At 42.3% G+C, this 21,023-nt stretch overlaps 1 protein-coding gene across 2 annotated transcripts in view; it reads left to right on the top strand.

Annotated features, from left to right (window-relative positions):
- Window positions 1–21,023, top strand: part of IQCH (IQ motif containing H) — a 99,712-nt gene that overhangs the window by 31,435 nt on the left and 47,254 nt on the right. For both annotated transcript variants that reach the window (XM_060095207.1, XM_060095206.1), the window contains exons 6-7: window positions 13,841–13,961; window positions 18,165–18,451. In XM_060095207.1, the coding sequence (XP_059951190.1) occupies window positions 13,841–13,961; window positions 18,165–18,451 (408 nt within the window). The remainder of the gene's footprint in view (window positions 1–13,840; window positions 13,962–18,164; window positions 18,452–21,023) is intronic.

The following is a 21,023-nucleotide window of genomic DNA, read 5'->3' as shown; positions in this document are numbered from 1 at the left end:
TAGAAAGGGAGGGGCACACAAGAGAGAACCCCATTATTCTTGTGAAAGTGAAATGACGAATAAATCTAGAGAATAGTCAGAAGAGAGAGTTCCCTTTGATAAATGTTACTGTTCTCATGATCTATTCTGGGCTTTTCTTCCCCCTCCATCAGTGAATGGACTAAATGCAGTACTTGTCATGGCCAGCTTTTTACGTATTATTTAAAGGATACCAAAATGAATTACTCTTCTAGAAAAAATAAAACAGGGAAAATGTATTTAATTTTGAGTCCCATAGAGGTTTCTCTTGTGTTCTCCTTGGACTAGATTTTGTTTCATCTTATATAAAAAAAAATTTTAAGCAAAACTGTTGAGATTAAACCATGAAAAGTATGACTTCTTTAATCTAAAAGACTGAAATGTTAGTGTACAAAGTATTTGCTGGTCTCAATATTTCAAACCAATTTTCATAAAATTCTCCTGACACTAGACTATGATAAATTTGAAATGTTTGACTTTAAGTTTTAAAAATATTTAAAATATTAGCATTTGGCTGAATTGCATTTAGAAACCTGAATATATATTATTTAATTTCAATTATTTTAAACAATACCGTTTTAAATTGTCACCAAATACATTTGGCATTATTGTTAATGTTGTCAAATGTGACACTTTTGAATAATTAATAATCTGTTTAAATCTTTTTTTTTAACTTAACAAGGGAAAAATCATTATTATGAAATCTTTTTACACTCTGAGACCTGTGCTTGGCCAGGGTGTGGTTAGAAGCCAAAAATAAAAATAAAAAATAAAGTAGGTCTGAAGAGCTTTTTTTTTTTTTGTAGGAGACCTTTGATATCCTTTTGCCTTCAAAGTGAAATCGCATTCAGAGTGGAAGTGAACCACAATCTCCACTGAGTGTAGCTATTGAAAATTTAGGATTAGAATTATCTTTTGTTCCAGAAGACCATCATAATGGTGCTCATTTAGACATCAAAACATTACTTTATGAGCACAGGCATGTTTTAATGTCCTATTACAGTTTGTAGACCTGTTTCTTTTCTTTTTTTTTTTTCCTTTTTGCGTTATGTGGGCCTCTCACTGTTGTGGCCTCTCCCGTTGCGGAGCACAGGCTCCGGATGCGCAGGCCCAGCGGCCATGGCTCACGGGCCCAGCCGCTCCGCGGCATATGGGATCCTCCCAGACCGGGGCACGAACCCGTATCCCCTGCATCGGCAGGCGGACTCTCAACCACTGCGCCACCAGGGAGGCCCGACCTGTTTCTTTTGATAATGAAGATGTTGTGTCATCAAGCCTAGCCTGGCACATACAAAACATACGCTGGCAGGTTATTAAAAATTTCAGCTTCTTGATGAAAGACTATCCTGCAGGCTAAGAGTCCAGAGAAAGATTCCATTCTGGGAGAATTATTAGAAATGAGAATATGACTGTAAGCACTAAACTAAGTTAATACTTACAAATAGCATCATTTGCATAGCAGTTTATGACATGATACCATGATTGTTCTCATTGGTATGTTGTAGGCAACAGATGAAAAACAGTGCTGTTTATGGGAGTTTGAACTGTTTTGAGAGGCCCTTGCATCTTATGTAAATATTGGTTTTAGACGTAGGCATGATTCAGTGTAGACTCAAGGATCTAATATAAAGATCATCTTTTTTTCTACCTATCTAATTGAGAATGTGAGTTATTTGGTTGCAGTTGAGACTTGAAACAAAGTCATGGAATCAACAAATGCTAAAACATTGAAGTCACATTTAAAAAATCAGTGTTGACATGTAGGTGATTTAAGGAAAAGCAGAATGTTATATGATGGCCACAACGAAAACAGCACAACTCTCATTTTTTTCATGGTGGCTTGGTACCAACCTTACTCTCTTCATCCTACCAGCTAACAAAACCTACTTCCGCCAACAGGTTCCAGTAAACTCACTCACTTAAGTACTCAATGCTTGTTAAGGTTCAATGAATCTACACATGTGTGCATGCTCCAAAGTCCCCACTCCCCAGTCGGGGGGATTTCATTTAGTAGGAGTAAAGGCTTAAGCAAAGACACCTGTAGGGGAAAAACCTTCCTGGATACTCTCACATAAGACAGTGTAGGGAGACCCAGGTAGACATTTGTTGTGGTACTAGTCCTTCTCATGCCTTTTTCTTTCTTTCTTTTTTTAAAGGGTAAAATTTCCCTCCCTTGCTCCTAGAAGATTGGCTTGGTGGTAGTGAGGCCTGGTGACACTGCTTTAGAAGAGTAGTTGCCAGAATACTGGCCTACAAGTGAGACTTAGCATATTGTAGACCCATGAATACACTATAAAGTCTTGACATTTCCCCATATTTCTTAACAATAATAATAATAGAATTGTAACATTGCCTATTTGAGCCACGGTTGGTTGATGTGGAACCTGCAGATACGGAGGGCAACTGTGCAATGCCATTTTATACATGGGACTTGAGGAATCTTGGATTTTGGTATCCATGGGAGTCCTGGCATTTCAGTACTTTATGTGAATTGACTCATTCAATCTCAGAAAAAAACGGAAGTTTTTACTCATTTACTTCCACACCACTTTGATACGGAAGGTACTGTCACTCTGTTTACAGATGGAGAAATTGATGCTTGGGAAGTGCAGTGACTTGCCCAAGTTCACATAGCTAGTAAATGATCCACACCTAGTTTGGAACACACATCCACTCCTCCTGGCCCCCTGCCCTTGCCACACTGAGCTGAATCCATTTAGGAAAGACCCGTTGTTTGAAAGCCTTAGAGTAGTGTTCTCCCTCAGGTCCCTGCCGTTGTGGCCTGCTGCCCTTGTGGCAGATTGTCTGCTTTCTACAGAGACTTGTGGGAAACACAAACATCCCACAGCTATTGCTCTCAAATTTCTTCACTTTCCCATCTGAAAGGAGAGCTACTGTCCTGTTGCCAGCAGGCTGAGATGTAAGAGGGCCATTGGTACACACACCTCATAGTTTCAGAGAAGAGGCCCTGTTGGGGGGCCTGTAGGATTTGGCTTTGCAACCTAACTGCCTCACATACCTACTTATGTGCATGGGTGAGGAGAGTGAGTTTTAGATATCACCCTTTGATCGTTCATGGGGGTGACAAATTTTCAATGCCTTTCTCAACTTAGTACACTAGCAAGATCATTTTAGTGAACCTGTAAATTCTCACAGAGCTTAGAGTAAGTAGCCTATCTTCACAATCAGACATAGCATTAAAAATATAGTGAGTTTTTAAAACCCTGTTTTTTGGATAAGCAACCACATATTTTGTTTGTTTTTAGTCTCCTGTTCCAGATTGACATGTAAACTTCCTTTGAAGCAAAATGAGGTTTGGAATAGGCTAGTATGAATAATTGAACATTCAGGATAAGTAGGAGGTGGCCTGGCTTCGTGGGTTCCATAGCCTAGGCACACGGAGGATACTCAGGGGGAACCATGGGCAAATCACTTCAGCTCTCCAGGTCTCTATAGCTTCAACTGTAAAGAGAAGTAATATTAGTACCTGTCTCCTGGGGAGGTAGTGAGAATTAAATGAGATAACCTTTGTGGATTGGCTACCAATGTACTTAGCACATAAGACTTCAAGAAATGCTACTTGTTATTAATATTACCATAAAATTGCATTACAATTAAATTGTAGGTAATATTGAACAAGCACATACAATTTAATCTTTTTATGGTGATTCAGAAGGTCCTGTAGCATCTTGTAGGCTTCCAGAACATTGTTCTATGCATCAATTATCATTACGTAGGATTGTGGCTGTTGCAGATACAGAATGTTGACCAAGTTGTGCCTACCCAATGATTTACCCAGATAATGCCTTTAAAAGAATAAACCTTGACAGCAGCCTGGTTTCTTATAATTTGAAAACAGAAAATAATTCCAGTTATTTAAACTTCCTACATGTTGTATAAAGAGGCATTGACCTGATAAAGTAGAGACTTTTCTGACCACAAGATTGAGACCCGGTTGTTTCATTTTCTGGTTCCAGTTGGTGTCTTTTCTAATTAGTGTAGCAGCACGTCACCGCAATCATTGGAAAGTCTTAGTCATTTACATATTTTTCCTTATCTGTGAAAATGACTTAGAATGTTTTCTTCCAGTTCAATGGCTATTTTCATGAAGCTGCCAGGGTTGGGTGTGAGGTGCTTCTCTGTGCCTGAGGAAGATGACAGGAGAAGGAAAATTGCCTCCCCAAGTTAAATGAAAGCTGGGTCCCCCTTCTGAGGACCTATAATAATCAGCTATACAAGCTGTTGGTTTGTGTGTCCTATTGATTTAATATGCTTCTAATCAGTACATAAAGCTATGGGCCTGCAGTGTTAATTTTTCATATGCTTACAAAGTACCCTTTGATTTTCTGTCACACGTTAATTACAGCGTTTTGCCATTAAATAGGAAGCTTTGTGTAAACTAATTACTAGGTAATCATTGTCTACTGCAAGCATGCTGTTTGTACCTTTTATTTTATTCTAAAAATACACAGATCTCACAGTCTGGAAACCCTCTACCTTCCAGCCATTAGCTCTCACTAATTCATAGCATTATTGTGGTGAGAGTATAGGAGTTGTAATTGTTGTGGTATCAGAGCTGTTAATTACCGGAGTAAACAGTTGAAATGGTGCCAAGGTCTATTGTACAAGGCAGAGAAAAGGAGGTTTAAATGTTACTCCCACCATCTGGGGACTAGGGGAGAGGCAAATGCTTGAGAACAGCAGTGAGGCGCTATCGCCTCAGCTCCAGGGTTGGCGGCCATATGGATCCGGAATATTTTGAATCAATTGAATTTAACTACCAGTTTTCTCAATAACAGCGTGGAAGGACGGAATAAAGCAAAAGATGAGAGGAACAAGAATTGGTTATGTTTTCACATACAGAAGTCCCTATTGGAGTTCTTTTGGAAATATCTGCTTGAAGCCACAGAGCAGGCACAGATATTTGGAACAGATTCAGAGTGGGTTTTACTCTCCTCTGCCGGCCACTGCGCCATTTGCTTCTGGTCGTCTGTCCTCCATGCCCCTTGGTGAGAGAGGGATGCCCTTGAGAAGACCCAGACTTTCGTGTAATTGTGCCAGAGCAAACAAAAAATCCTCACGTTTGGAATTCACTGATTTACTACCCTGGTATTTTAATAAGCAGGTCTGTAGAAAAAACAACAATACTAAATATATAATGCTATCACATCCGCCTCAAGTATATACTTATGTACACGTGGAAATATCAAAGAAGGTACAGAATCCGATTAAGAAAGGCAGATGCTTGCCCATTTATTTTGTATAAAATTAAAATATAAGTCCTCCTGATAGTCTCCCATTTCGGTCGACAAATTTACCCCACTCCCCACTACTTGAATGAAAAATCAAGTCCAAAGGGCACATGTGTTTTCTTTTGTTTTTAATTTTCAACTAAAGAGCTTTTTCAGCATATGCAGTTTTCGCAACCAGCGATATTTCTCTAACTGGAAAGAAAGAAACCTATTGTCAATAATAATAATTATGGCCACTACCATTTACGGTTGATTTTTAAACTGCGTGGTTTCTGCTTTAAAATATTGTGTAATCTTTAAAACAGTCATATGTTTTTACTTGATGTCACTCATATTTAATATAATTGCCTTTAAACCCATTGTCCAACATTTAAAATATCTTTAAAAAAATCTACCACTTGCTGCTGTAACTACTTTTTTTTTTTTTTTTTTTTTTTTTTTTCTGTACGTGGGCCTCTCACTGTTGTGGCGTCTCCTGTTGCGGAGCACAGGCTCCGGACGCGCAGGCTCAGCAGCCATGGCTTACGGGCCCAGCCGCTCCGCGGCATGTGGGATCCTCCCAGACCAGGGCACGAACGCACGTCCCCTGCATCGGCAGGCGGACTCTCAACCACTGCGCCACCAGGGAAGCCCTGTAACTACTTTTTAATATCATTCCCAAAACATGAACATATTCTTCTTTTTTTAAACCACCCTGGATTATTTATTTTTAATTGTTCTTTTAGCAGATGTTGAAGTAATTCAGAGTATAGTGTAAACAACTCCTTTAAAGAGCGTGATCACAGATGACCACATACACCATGAACCAAGGGCAGTGCCTGTCGGGCTTTTATGGTGGCCGCTTTGGCCCACGGGAAAAATTTTTCCTGCTTTTGTGTATGTGCAAAGTTCAAGTAAGAATTTCAAGAAATGCTTAATCTTTATCTATTGAAACCCCCAGCATGCAGCGCAACAGGGTGAGCCTAAAAAGAAAATCATGGCCCCCTGTGGAGAGGGGAAAAAAGAAACAGCAGTTGAAGAGCCGGAAAGCTGAAAGGGAATGAACCTCTCTAGCGTTCCTGGTCGGGGCGAAGCAGTTGTGCTGAGCTTTGGAATGGAGGCACAACATATGTGCCTCAGTTGGACAAAACACTTCTCGAGTCAAATCAACTGCTAGGCCTGCATGTTGGTGCAAGGTGGAGGCCTGGTTAATGAGGGACAGACTTCTCGAGAAGCAGCGAGTGGATAATGCTACATAAGTATGGAATTATATACCACATTTTCACCATTCTGTTTAATGAGAGCCGCCACCGCAGCGAATCACTTGCCACACAGCCAAGATGGGCCATTAGCTATCAAGGGAAAATTGTCTTTGCCGCTTTCAGCAGATGGAGCAAATATTTTACAAAGCAATTTTACATACCAAAAGCATTTGTGTGCCTTGGTAATGTTGGCTGTTTTACATTATGTTACCTTCTACAGCAGCATAATTTTCCATCTCATCGAAGGCAAAATTGGCATTTTTGATTTTTAACCTCTCAATTAACAATTAAACATGGACTATTAAGGTAGTCCTTAAACTTTAAGTAGGTGAGGGAAGTAGTTTATGACTTGCTGAAGACATTTTCATTTTTTCTTCATCCTCTCAGCCTATTTTTGCACTCTAAAGAGGGACGATTGCTAATGATTTTAATGGAAAGGAATGAGTGCAAACCTCACTACTGACTGCAGAATGAGAGTAACCAATGCACAGAGTGATCAGAGTATTTGCTGGCTTAAGCATCCAGCATGGATTGTGGATACATGGTTTGGCCCACCCCTTTGTATCAGTTTAAAATGTTTAATATTCAATAACAGAAAATCCAACTCAAAATGACTTTAAAAATAAAGCTAATTTTTAAAAATAAAAATAAAAAATAAAGAGAATTTATTATCTCAGCTAACTGAAAATCCAGAGATTGGCTCTGGCATCAGACAAGGCTTAATCCAGTGGCTCAGTATCACTAAGGACCCAGTTACTTTCCATCACTCCTCCGTACTGTGCATAATGTCTGCTCCATCCTAAGGCTGGCTGTCCCCAGGGTCGCTAGATGGCTGCCAGTGGCTCCTGGAGCTTGTCCTTAGTCAAGTAGCTCCTAGAGCTTGTCCCCGGTCAAGGTAATAGGAAGAGAGAACATCTCACTAGGCAGCATTCTCAGAACAGCATAAAAGCTTCTTTCTCAGAAGGCCCCAGCAAGTGTTTCCGAACACTTGATTGGCCTAATTGGGTCATGTGCCCCTCCTGAACCAATCACTGTGGCCAGGGTATGGCTTTGCTAACCAGGGGCCCATCCCTGGAGCTAAGCGTGGAGTCACTCTAAATTCTTGCATAGCTAAGAATGGGGTAGGGACAGTTCCTGAAAGGAAGTTGGGGATATCATTACCTGGAACGAGGGGACAAAGATACTAAGCAGCCAACAACAGATGTCCATTCTACCATTTGTCATAAATTTGACAGCACAGACTTAGCATCACATGTGGATGATCTAAATCTGACCCAGATGGACCATCAATGCCCACTGATGGCAGTTACAGACCCAGATCTCATCGCACTATGGCATACTGGTAGCAGCTAGATTTGAATCCCAGTTTGCTACTTCATGGGTGTCTGACATGAAATGGAGATGATAATTACTACTTCAGAGACTGGCTTTGAGATAATAAATATAAAATCCCTGGCACAGACCTACCACATGGTAAGCTTTCAGTAAGAGAGAGCTATTGTTTTACCTTAAAAATAACCATAGTGGTAAAAAGTGTCCTGTGCAAGCAAAGTAACCTTCCTAAATTCACCCTCAAGCTAGGAATCCCTCCCTTCTCTCCATCTCTGTGCTGCTAGCCTTTCAAATCCTGAGCACCTTTCATGGAACCCACACTTCCCTTTGAAAGAGGCAGCAGGGGTGGTGGAAACCACTCACCCCAGAGCCACAGGCAGCCAGAGAGCTCCTGTCTTCTCACTGTATGAGTGTAGAAGCACTATCCCCTCTTCTGTTACATGAGGCATTTGTCTTAGATGTTCCAGATGGCCTCTTTCAACATTGACATTCTTGCTTAGTTTTTCAAGTGATTGTCTTGCACTTTTGGCCCTATTCCTCCATTTAGGGATATCAGAAGGCTCTATAAAGCAGAATCATCTAGGTAGGTCCCTTGGTTTCTCTTTTGAACACCACCAGTGTCTGATGTGAGAGATTGGAGGTGATTAGCCGAGAAGTTATTTTACTTAATTCACCACTGCCGATCCAGCAAAGAAGCTTCTGAAATAAAAGGAGTATTGGTGAGATTGATATATAGAGCATTCTAATTTGTATTCTTTCTTCCTCCTTGCTCATCCTCCCCAACACACACACACGCACACACACACACACTCATACTCACACACACACACACACACACACTTAGAATTTACTTGGGAAAGTTAACTCTCTGGAGCTTGAAGTAGCTTTAGTCATTGAGGGCAATATTAAATTGGATATGCTAGCAGCTTCCCCTGAGATATCCTGAATTTCTTTCAGTCAAATATCTCTTCCTTCAAATTTATACTTTCCTGATAGAAAAAAGAGAGAGAGCTGAGAGGCAAGGTCCATGCTTGATAGACAAGAATCTCTAGGATGCATTGGTCAGGCTGATGGAGGCCCTGCAGTTATCCTGGAACACTCCAAGGTCATGACTATCACTGATGCACTCTGAGGGGTAAATATGGATACTGGGTGACAAGGCTATGCAGTGGCACAGATGCGGCTCAGGTTCCTCCTGGATGGGAATTGCTCTAGAGCTGTTAGCTCCACGAAGGCCAGCAGCTAATGTGCATTGCCAGAGCCAGTGCCATCATAATGGAATGAAGATCTGGAATTGATTTTTTTCAAGAAGTGTAGGGTATTTTTCTAACATTTGTTTATCACCCATGAGGTCTAAGCTTTCCTTTCCACACCTCCAGAGTTGTTAGCTCTAAACGGTCTGCTCCATATGGGTGATAAACTCTCTGAAACACTAACCAGTAGTCTATCACCTTGATGTGCCTCATTGAACTACTCATTTCATAAGTATGTAAGATAGAGAATCTGTGCCCCGGTTGCTGGCTTGTAACAGATATTCTATACACACACACACACACACACACACACACACACTTTGCAAGGGTGAAGAGCAGTGGGGAAGAAGGCAAACTAGCAATGGTTCCCCCAACTCCATTGTTTACTGTCTTCAATCACATGTTGAAAATCACCCAATAACAGAATCTGACAACTCAGCCAGTGATCTTACACAAGCCTCCTCACTCCAGGGGCCTCTACTTCACTTGTAGAGCAGGGGAAATAATCCTGTGCTGGCCCACCTCAGAGTGTTGGTGTCAGGACCAAAGGAGATAATGAATGTGAGCCTGCTGTGACAAGAGAAAGTATTTTATGAATACTGTTCTGATGATTCACATGAATTTGGGGGTTTGTGTGGCACGGTTTTGTACATCTGCGTCTGTGTGCATCAGTGTGTACTTAAGCTTACTCTGAACAGAATAAGCCCAAATAGCTACAGATCTTCCGTTATCAGCGTCTGCCCTTAAAGTTGTGGTAATTGTGTTCGAACTATGCAAAATGATAAACACTAGAGAACAGAAACTCCCCCCAAGCTGAGAACTTGCATCTGATGTCTCTTCATTGGAACTAAGGCCATTCTTAGTATAATCCTTCTATTTCCTATCAGATGCTTTCAAAATAAAGAAATAAATTGAACAGTTAATACCTCCCACCCCATTATTCCTCTGCGTATCTTTTTCTTAGAGAGTTCCTCATGGCCCCAAGCTGCATCTGTGTGCCTCAGCATCCCCTATCGAGTGTCACCCTGCAAGTGCCTTCACCCCTGTACTTCTCATGATGGGACACAATTTCCACAGCAGACTTTCCTCTAGGAAATATACCCCCTTGCTATGGCTTTGTATGCAGCGCAAACGCTGTAGATCAAGGCAGAATGGCTGGCTTTGTAAGCAGAGGCAGTGAGGGCAGCCTGACAGTGTCCAGATGCCTCTTGCAAGCTACAGCCTCACAAGTTAATTATTGGCCCTCACATAGCATGTTGCATCAGAGGTGACACTTCATAAATATCACCTCATTTATCTTTCCAGTGCCCCTCAGAGGCCGGGAATCTCATAAAATCCACCCAGGAAGAATTGGTGCTTCTTAAATAGTCATCCCCCCAGGTGGTCCCTGAGCCGCAAGGAGGGAGCCTGTTGCGAGGTTTCACATTTTCCCTTATTCTGTAACTTCAGCTCTTCGGGGCTGGGTCCCTGTGTTTATCACCGCCACGACTCAGTCCACAAATATTGAGTGTTCCCTGTGCCGAGCGCTGGGGAGCCTGACCTCAAAGCCACTGACCACGCCATTAAGGAGCCCCCGGGGAGCTGGAGAGCATGGGGAAAGGATACCCCACAGGGATGGCAGAGAAGGCTTCCTGGGGGAGGGATGACTGGAACTCACTCAGAGGGAGTGAGGAGCAGTCAGCTAGGTGAGGCAGGGGAGGAAGGAAGGCGGAGGAAAGACACTGAGCCAGGGCAGTTTGGGGTGAGACTGAAAGCCAGAAAGGAGAGAAGTGAGGCTACATTAGGAATCAGAGGCCAGGTCACAGAGGGCCTTTGTGTGTCGTACTGAGTTTTGACTTAATCCTTAAACAGATAGAGATCTAGTTTCAAGACTTAGGTGGCAAAGCTTTCGCATACTCCCTCATTATCTCACCTCCGCACCCCAACACATAAACACTCTTTTTCCTTAGTTCAGTTAGGCCTGACATTCTGTAATTTTTTTCCTCAATTTTTTTTATTGTGGTAAAATACCCATAACATAAAATTTACCACCTTAACCATTTTTAAGTCTACAGTTCAAAGGTATTAAATACATTCATAATGTTGTGCAACCATCACCACCGTCCATCTCCATAACTCTTTTCATCTTATAAAACTAAAACCCTGTACCCATTAAACACTAACTCCCCATTTTCCCTCCCCCTGACAACTATCATTCCACTGTCTGTCTCAGTGATTCTGACTAGTCTAAGTACCTGTCATTTTCTGCATGAATGAATGAATAAATGAATTAGTTCTCTTGAACTGACTTGATGTGATAGCAGATAGCAGATCACTGGACAGATGGTTCAACACCTTTCAGAAACAGGGCAGAAAGGGCCCTTTAATCAGGGCAGAACAAAAAGGAAGTCTCCACTGTCCTGGTAGAGGGCCTGCCCTGCATGGGTTCCTTCCCTGACATTTAGTTTCCCAAGCAGGGTGGGAACCTACAGACGTGCTTCATTGTCCCAGCTTTGGGGAACTGCATGAAGCAGAGACAGTTGGTCTTTTTCGATAGAGTAGGATGGTTTTAACTGAAACAAGTGTAAAACAAAAAGAAAGATGGGTGTGGAGGACAGTGCTCAAAGAAGGAACCAAGAAGCGGGGTCCAGGTTGTTGGAACTGCGTGTTTTGTGTGCTTGTTTATGGTTTAGATGCAGGGCCTTGGGGAGATGAGGTAACGTACAGTAAAGAGCAGAGGAGGTGTAAACTGTGCTAAACTGTGCAGGATATGAAATGCTCGGGCTTTGACAGCAACTTCCCTGCCTATTAACTCCCAAGGTAGAGGCTCCTTGTGTAAGCTGGCTTCCCCAGCCCTTCTTCACGACCCCCAACTGTGCAGAGAGCCACCCTGAACAAGGGTGGGCGGTGGCACTCTCCCTTCCTCATGACATTCTTATTTTGTACATCAAGCACTTACTAAGCTAACTAATGAGACTCTACCACCAGGATTTTCTGGATATTTCAGAAATTATTCAGGTTACTGGGACCTGCCTAGAGTGTACTCTCAGATATTTATTTGTCTTCTATTGTAGATTTTCAGAGGGCACGGGACCCAGAATGAATCAGATGTTCCAAGGAGCTGGGGGAGGGGGGAGGACAATCACTTTTGAAAGGCAGGGAAATTGAAAATAAATGGCTGTACAGATGATTTCTAAGATTCCTTCCTGCCCCACTCACCAAAGCTGATTCTTTTCTGATTCTTCCAAATACTGATGTTCACTCACAGATTAGAAAGTTCCCCAGCAACCCAAAGCAAGCCTGAGTTTTTCTTGTCAATGTCCCATATTTTGAATATGAATCCTGCCCATCAAATGTTTTGTGTCTAGTGCCCTGCTCTTCTTCTGAGAGAAAAAATATCTGAAGAGGTGGCTTCTATCTAAAAAATTTTAGATAGTCTAAGCCTTTCCCCAAAAAAACAAAAACCAAATGTTCCGACAAACTGAGTCTTTTCATGTCAAAAAGCCATGTTTCTTATTCATCAGAGGGTTTCCTACTGTTTTCATTTTGACAGGATGCTCTGTAGTTTGGGGTTGTTGTACAATGAAGTGGGGCCAGCCTCACATCTTGGCAGATGAGGCTATGACCTAGTGGGGCAAATCAGGTGACTGAGGCCAGCCCCCCTCCCCACCTCACTCTTCCAACCTGCCCCCTCCTAAAATCCCACCTCTACAGGGTCAGCCATGGTTTAAGGCTTTGATACCAGAGTTACATGGAGGCCCTCCAACCAGGGGGAATGGGCACGGCTTAAAGAGATGAAGGTGCCCAAGAAAGACCCTGCCAAGTCCATGATCTCTCCCAAGATCAGCTCTGTTAGGGTCATAGTATAAAAAACATTCCCATCTGGGTTGCCAAGGGGGAGGGTGGGCAGGGAAGGGAAGGAATGGGAATTTAGGAGGAGCAGAGGCAAACTATTATATATAGAATGAATAAACAACAAGGTCCTACTGTAGAGCACGGGGAACTATATTCAATATCCTGTGACAAACCATAATGGAAAAGAATATAAATACATGTATAACTGAGTCACTTTGCTCTACAGAAGAAATTAACACATTGTAAATCAACTATACATCAATAAAATCTTTCTTAATGAAAAAAAAAATTCCAGTCTGAAGGACCTTAGGGAGAAGGTAGTGAACCCCACCTTTTTTTTTTTTTTTTTTTTTTTGCGGTACGCGGGCCTCTCACTATTGTGGCCTCTCCCGTTGCGGAGCACAGGCTCCGGACGCGCAGGCTCAGAGGCCATGGCTCACAGGCCCAGCCGCTCCGCGGCATGTGGGATCTTCCTAGACAGGGCACGAGAGCGTGTCCCCTGCATCGGCAGGCAGACTCTCAACCACTGTGCCACCAGGGAAGCCCGAACCCCACCTTTTACACAATGGGAAACTGAGGCCCAGAGTAGGGAGGCACAGTGCTCGAGGACATGCCATTGGTCAGGCTGCTGTGGGTCTGAAACTGGGGTTGCCTGATGCCCAGACAGAAGGCTGCCTTTTGGAGACAACAGGCACGATTAGCAGCAATATTTAGGGGCCAAGTCACTTTGAAATATGAAAATTGAAATGGCTGGAAAAATAGAGAATATTTTCAAAATGGCTTTCTGACTCTGGGTAAACAGTAACCACATTTTTTTTGCCTGTTGGAGGCCTGGTTTTTAATCACTCCACAAGCAGTTTTCATTTCTGTAGTAAAATTGCTTGTGGTTCTATTTAATTTGTTTCTGCAGGAGCCAGCTTTGGTGAAGATCTCCGAGGAGCTGGCGGGCATTTTAGCACAGCACGCACAGCCAGTCAATGAGAAACGGTTCCCGACATGGAGGAAATTCCTCCAAACATTTCTCAGTCAAGGTAAATAAGACTGTAAAGCTTCTATTGAGGATTAGTCTGCACAACCTTGAATTCTAGTTTTGGGTCAAGCTGGGGCCAATTTGAATACCTTGCAACTCTTGTGTTGGTTTAGAAAAGTGCTCCTACAAGCAGACTTTCTTTCTCTTTTAAACTTTGCCTAAATATTTATCTTGCACTCAGCCCTTAAGTAAGCAGGAACTGAGCATACCAAGCATGCCATGCATAGCTCAAGATTCTGACCATATTTTTGCACCACAGACTTCTCCTGAGAAGTAGGCTTTGGAATCAGATGACCTGGGCTTAGATCTCATCCTTGACCTTGAGGTAGGTTCTTAAACCCTAAGAGGCCCAGTTTCCTCACCTACTTCACAGGGTTGTTGGGAGGATTCAATGAAATACAGATATGAAAGTTCCTACCATGGAGGCTGACTCAAAATAAGTCTTTTAAGAAATGTTAGTTTCTCCTTCCATTTTCTAGGAGAGCAGAAATGGTCTCACTTCCAGTTCTGAAGGTAGACTTTGTAAATAAGATCCTCTACAGTCCTGGAGCAAAGTCAGTCTCTGTTTCTTTCATCCTCCTCCTCTTGACTTCTCCTCAATTTTCCAATGACATTAGGAGGTCAGTGGATGAGGGAATGAATGGAGCAAATGCTGCTTATCCCCAGTTGGAGAGGTCCTGTGGGAGTGCTACACCGAGGCACGGCCACACATTGCCCCTCACTCTCCAGAAGGTTACAGTGTAAGGCAGATATTCCTATATGCTTACCCACATGAATTATCAGAGAAGGCTAGAATAAAGACCACAGAAGATATCTTTCCACTCTTTACCACTGTCAAACGATGATAATATATTAACATGAATATATAATAGTGTTGGGCTTCCCTGGTGGTGCAGTGGTTGAGAGTCCGCCTGCCGATGCAGGGGACACGGGTTCGTGCCCCGGTCCAGGAAGATCCCAAATGCCGCGGAGCAGCTGGGCCCGTGAGCCATGGCCGCTGAGCCTGTGCGTCCGGAGCCTGTGCTCCGCAACGGGAGAGGCCCCAACATTGAGAGGCCGATGTACCGAAAAAAAAAAAAAAAAAAAAAAAAAAAAAATATATATATATATATATATATATATATATATAATAGTGTTATAATAATATTATATCAGATGCTAACAACAGCAGCAGCAACAACCCAGTACTGAGAATAGCACAGTGAAGATAACATAACAAGCACAGTCTGTGCTTACTATGTGCTAGACTCTATTCTAAGTACACGTATATTAATTTATTTGATGCTCCCAACAGGCCTATGAGGTGGGTACCATTATCACCCTTGCTTTATAGAGGAGGAAACTGAGGTACAAAAGATTAAGTAACTCACCCTGAATCACTCTGCAATTACATAGCAGAGCCAATAAAAGGCTACCCCTGTGCTGCTCCAGGAGTCTTGGCCAAAGCCAATGGGTATATTTACCAAGGAATACCTCCTAGCTCAGGGTATGAGATCGCATGGGAAAGGACAGATCTGTTGGGCATTGGAATATACTGCAAGGCAGAGTGGGGTGGAAGGGCATAGTAAACACTCTGTTAATGAATTATTTAAGCAAGGCGTTGGACGGCCCACCATCTAACAAGAATGCTGAAAAAGGATTCTTCACTGGTGCAGGGAGAAGCGGGGGGCGTCAGTTTTAATGCACAATCTCTGATGTCCTCTCAAATCTAAATTTCTGTGATTCTACAAATTTCCACATGCACCCACTGCCAGAAAAGTAAAGCTAAAAGAGTCAACCCCATACATAAATGGAAGAAAATAAGGTACATGTAATAAAAAATGGTTAAGAATAAAGGATTTTTTTAAGTTAGGAGGGTAAGACCATGAAGATCTCAGGTCCATACAGGACAGGATGTTAGGAAGTTTCCAGATCTTATAAGGTCAGTCTGCAAACCTTCCTCTAATCTATTATTTTCATGGGAGCTTTGTAGATTAGAAAGGGTATTCCTAGCCACTGTCTCACCTGAGCTGTATAACCACAAGCTTAGGCTTTGCCTCAACCTCCTTCATCTCTATCCTTTCTTCCTCTCTCCCAGCTGTGTTGTAATCACAGTGCTTATTTATGGGAGGCAGAACAAGCTTTATTGAGCCAATTTTATAGACAAAGAAAGAGTCTTAAAGCTAGGAAGTGACTAGGGCAAAATCACACAACAAATTTGTGGTGAATGGGAACACAGTTAGATCCTACAACTACATGTCTCAAAAATCCAGTTCTCGTAAGTCATGTGTTTTCAAACCTCTGCCGGGCTCTGAGCCCAGTGCATACAGCAGGCCCTGCATAAAATGCTCACTGGCTGAGAGAGGCCTTCCTCCAGGTTTCCTGACGCTTAGGCCACCATCTCCTGCCATCTTCCCCTATTGCCTGTTTCATTTCATTTCTACTCTCTGAAGTGTGCTTATGGTCACAAAGTGTGCTATAGATTTGATTTCTACATTGTCATAGGATTATATCAAAGGCAATACATTTTTAAAAGAGGAATTAATTGCTTCAAAAGGAAAAAAATTAACAGTGAAAAAACCATGGTTCTATTGCTGAGAAGACAATACAAATAAGCTACTTTGAAGTAAAATAATCTTGTAACTATAAAGGACAATGTGTTTTCACTGAAGCACCATCTTTCAAAATGTAGGTGATAGCTAAAGCCACAAAGTTTTCTGAATCAGAGAGACTCAATAGGTCTTTTTGCTTTTTCTTGTGCATTGTGTCATTGCTGTTTTATTACCTTTTCTTTGCTAAATCCCCGGCAACCGGTATTTGGGTACAGCACACAATAGGAACCTCATTTAAAGAAAAGCACATCTCAAACCAACAGAAAAGATAAATCAGTTTTCCTTCTGAAACTCAGTTTTCTTTAGGACCAGCTCCAACCACATTTATAGACATTTAAAGAAAGTGCCTTTTGTATAAGGTAACAGATGGCTGCATTTGAGAATTGTTAAAATTTCAGGATTTAACCATATACGCTGTTCAAAGCCTGTGGGCAGAGGTCACCTCCCAGCAAATTCTTGAAATACAGGCCAGGTTTATCTTAATACTGTCAGGCTTCAGAGGCTGCCTTGTCTAGGAACACTTAATTGTATTTACTTTTAAATTATGTTATCTAATTCTTCACAAATAATATTTAAATTTTTTTCTATAAAAGGGATATATACAGTAAGATTTACAAGTTAGGCCTAGAAAATAGAAATAGAAAATAGGGCTATGTGAATTTTGTGGACACCAATGAGCTGGGCCACAAATTTATCCAGGGCTAATTTGTTGCTATGAACATCAAATTTGCCTCTATGATTTTTGTTATTTGGAGCAAAAGGTAAAATAAGATAAATTATGAAGCTCCCATTATCAGCACAGAGCAAGCTTACCTGTTCTTCAAGAATGGCAGCATCTCCTGGCTTTATATTTTAAAACAACCAGCTATATGTAGAAGTCCTTTGGCTGACATAATGGCCAGTGTTCTCTTATGCCTGGTAAAAGCCCTAACCTGTCAAAATTTCAAAAAGCAATGAAGTTGAACAGAAAGCGCAGTGGTCATCAAGGTACAAACTGTGGACTGTGGGCAGTTAATTCCCCCTGAAGAATTTGCTATAGTCCTCAGGTTCTGTTTATGTACTGAATGGGCATAGGCTTGATGATCTTTACAGTGTCTTCCTAGTTACGATCAAAACTACCATTCAGGGCTTCCCTGGTGGCGCAGTGGTTGAGAGTCTGCCTGCTAATGCAGGGGACACGGGTTCGTGCCCCAGTCCGGGAAGATCCCACATGCCATGGAGCGGCTGGGCCCGTGAGCCTGCGCGTCCAGAGCCTGTGCTCCGCAACAGGAGAGGCCACAACAGTGAGAGGCCCGCGTACAGCAAAAAAAAAACAAAAAACTACCATTCATTGAGTCCTACTATACACCAAGCATTGGGCTAAATACTATAGACACAGTATCACGAAGATTCACAACAGTTTGGTGAGGTAGGTCTTATTATGCCCATTTTAAAAATGAGGGAAAGGAAGTTCAGAGAATTGAAACTACTTGCCCAAAGTCTCACAAGACATGGCAGATGCAGGCTCTGAGCCTGAGTCCCTCTGCCAAAGCCTGGGCTCTTTCCTCTTGCTCTAATGGGCATTGTCCATGTGAGCTCATCCTTTCACTTTTCACCCATGCTTTTCCCCCCAGGAGGCGTGATCGAAGCATACCCCCCTTCAGAGAGCGTCACCAACCTGACAGTGGACATGCTGATAGAACCCAGTGGAGAAATCAGGATACTGTCAACAGGGGACCAGTTTCATGCTGAAGGCCCCTTCATCTCCTCTGGGACCACCATGCCTCAGACCTCATTGGATCCCCAAGTTCTCAGTTCTTTGTGCCTTCAAATTGGAAATGCTTGTAAAATGAAAAATGTGATTGGTTACTTTTCTACCAACCTGGTGACTTTTATTGATCCAAGGACCATGGAGCAGCAGGTAAGTCGACTCGATGTCATATGAAATACTGAAATATGTAAAGACTCCACACCGTCCATGCCTATGCAACAGGGACTGTGAGGAAGCTTCTAAGATTCACTGCTCTTCTGATGCGCTGACTGTAAATTCAGCATTTATATGGTCCATGCCAATTTGGGTGAGACAATGCTTTATGTCTGTAAATACAGGACCAGTGTTACCAAGCAAAGGGCTTGCTGCCCGATGGGTGCAGTACCCAATACAGTACTATGGCACCAGCTTTTGAGAAAAGAAAAGGCTTTATTGCGAGGTCAGCTGGCAAGGAGACAGGAGGCAAGGCTCAAAGCTGTGGCTCCCTGATCTGGGGTTTGGTCAAGCTTTTACGAGTTAGGGGAAGAGGGTTGGTATGCAGGGCAGGTTTTCACTGAAGGGCGATGGAATTTGGCCATTTATGGTGAGGTGTGATAAAGGGGGCTTTAGCACCGGCTCTTCAGGGACAGCAGACCCTTTGCTTCTGAAAGGGCTCTGGCATTCAGGTTTCGGTCATGTCCAGGTCCTTTGGTTTCATGGGAAGAGAGACTTTGCTTTTGAGTGTTGTCTGAGGTCAAAATTTTCTCCTCGGTGCATACTTTGGCTGTATGACTTGTGGTTTTGTTCTGTTGTCTGTGAAAAACTCAGTTTCTTGTTAGAAACAGTATAGGGCTAGTTTCAGGCTGGTTCTGCTGATACACCAGGGTCTTCTCATTCGGTACAGTTGGAGTTTAAATGACTGCAACTCATTCCAATGGGGCCTCAGTTTGCCCATTAATGCTCTGCCTGTATCTTATTGTGAGACTGCTTTATGCCATCCAGGGAGTAAACCTTTCTAGAATCTGTTCTTAAATAGAAAGTTAATCATTAAAAAGGAGGTAAGAGTTCTTGTTTCTGTTCCTTTTCTTATCAGTAGTTCACCAGCAACTTAGGTGGTCAATTTTTTCTTCTTAAAAAAAGTGTATTGGGAAATATTTCATAAATATAAAAAGGTCTAAATACTAATGTAATGAACCAAGACCACCTGCAGTCTTGTGTACTCCTTCCCAATCCCCCTTGCATGGCCCTTTCTCCTCCCAGAGGTATCTACCATCTTGCAATTAGGACTTTTATTCCTTTTCATATCTTTATGCTTTTACTGCATGTGAATGTGTTACTCAACCATGTTCATTTGCCTGACATGCATTGCAGCAAGCCAAAACACTGAAATGCTGATGTTTGCAGCAAAGAAAGGGTTTATTCACAAGGCAGCGAAGCAAGGAGGAAGGAGAACAAGTCTCAAATCTGCCTCAAGGGGCATGAGAGATTTATGGGATAAAGGAGCATGGTGGTCTTAGGCTTGGGGAGAGATGGGACAGGTGATTGGAAATAAGAAAAAGGTGAGGGAATTGTCATTCTGCACAGGAGTTACTACTGAGCTACGGGCTGCTTCATGGGAGGCGTGTTAAAAACTTGAGGCACTTGGCATGATCTGAGGGTGGAGTTTTCGGCCTTCTGATGTCAAAATGTCACTGAGCTGACACTCCCACATGCCCAATTGGAGGGTCAGTGGTCCTATCCAGTCTTAACCAGCTCAGCTTGAACTAGACACAGCTGACTCCAAGTTTCTGGGAAACATCTCAGGCAAACATCTTATCGTTTAGGCTAAGTGCAGCTTGGAGGACATGCACTTTTTTATAGCAACAGTTAAAATGACTTTGATCAGTGAAGGCAGATTACAGGTGTAATGGATTTATATATTTAATATGTGGTTTAATTTTGTGTCTTTTAAAACTTTTTATAGATCGTAACGTCCTATGTATTATTATTCTACAACATGCTTTTACTTATTCAATATTTCATCCATGAGATTCTTCATGTGTACATGTGTGCCTCTGATGTATAATAATTATAGATAAATAATTTTTAACCTCTTTTGCCCCAGAAATTACAATGTTTAAATTCACTACTACTTCATGAGACTTATTTTTCAAAATGTTCAGTTCCTCCTGTATTAGTGTTGGGTGACCACAACTCTGTCTAAAGGATGGAATAACCTCCTGCCTGCCCTCTCCTGATACCCTCTGGCCATCCAACATTGTAAATGGACTTTAGTTGTTTTGTATTCCTTATTCTCAGTTTTGCAATTCTCCATTTCAGTCAGATGATAGTTTCAAAGTGAGAGTTTATATGTTTTGAGCAGTTTTCAGCTTGTTCAATAATCATTTTCCATTTGCATTCCTGAACCCTCCATTGGTTTTACATTCCTTTCTCAGGCCCACACATGGAAAGAGAAAAGGACAAACTGAAGGGCATTCAGGAATCAACCTGGGGTGGAGGGAGGAAAGGAACAATGCCCTCTGGCAAAAGGGCTGGGTGGCAAGGAAGCAAGGGGAGGAGATGCAGGAGAGGCTGCCCTCTCCAAATGCTTGTCATGAGAAACAAGGATTAAATATGTGATCCCTGGGGCAGTAGGGAGGATGGAACTATGGGAACAGCTGACTTATGGTTTTTATTTATTCAAGTTTGGTATAGGGAGAATTGCACGAGGCAGTGAGAGGTATCTTCTCCAGACACAGAGCTG

The sequence above is a fragment of the Mesoplodon densirostris genome, chromosome 4 (assembly GCF_025265405.1).
Source record: "Mesoplodon densirostris isolate mMesDen1 chromosome 4, mMesDen1 primary haplotype, whole genome shotgun sequence".
Taxonomy (NCBI): Eukaryota; Metazoa; Chordata; class Mammalia; order Artiodactyla; family Ziphiidae; genus Mesoplodon; species Mesoplodon densirostris.
This window is presented reverse-complemented; position numbering and strand designations above follow the sequence as displayed.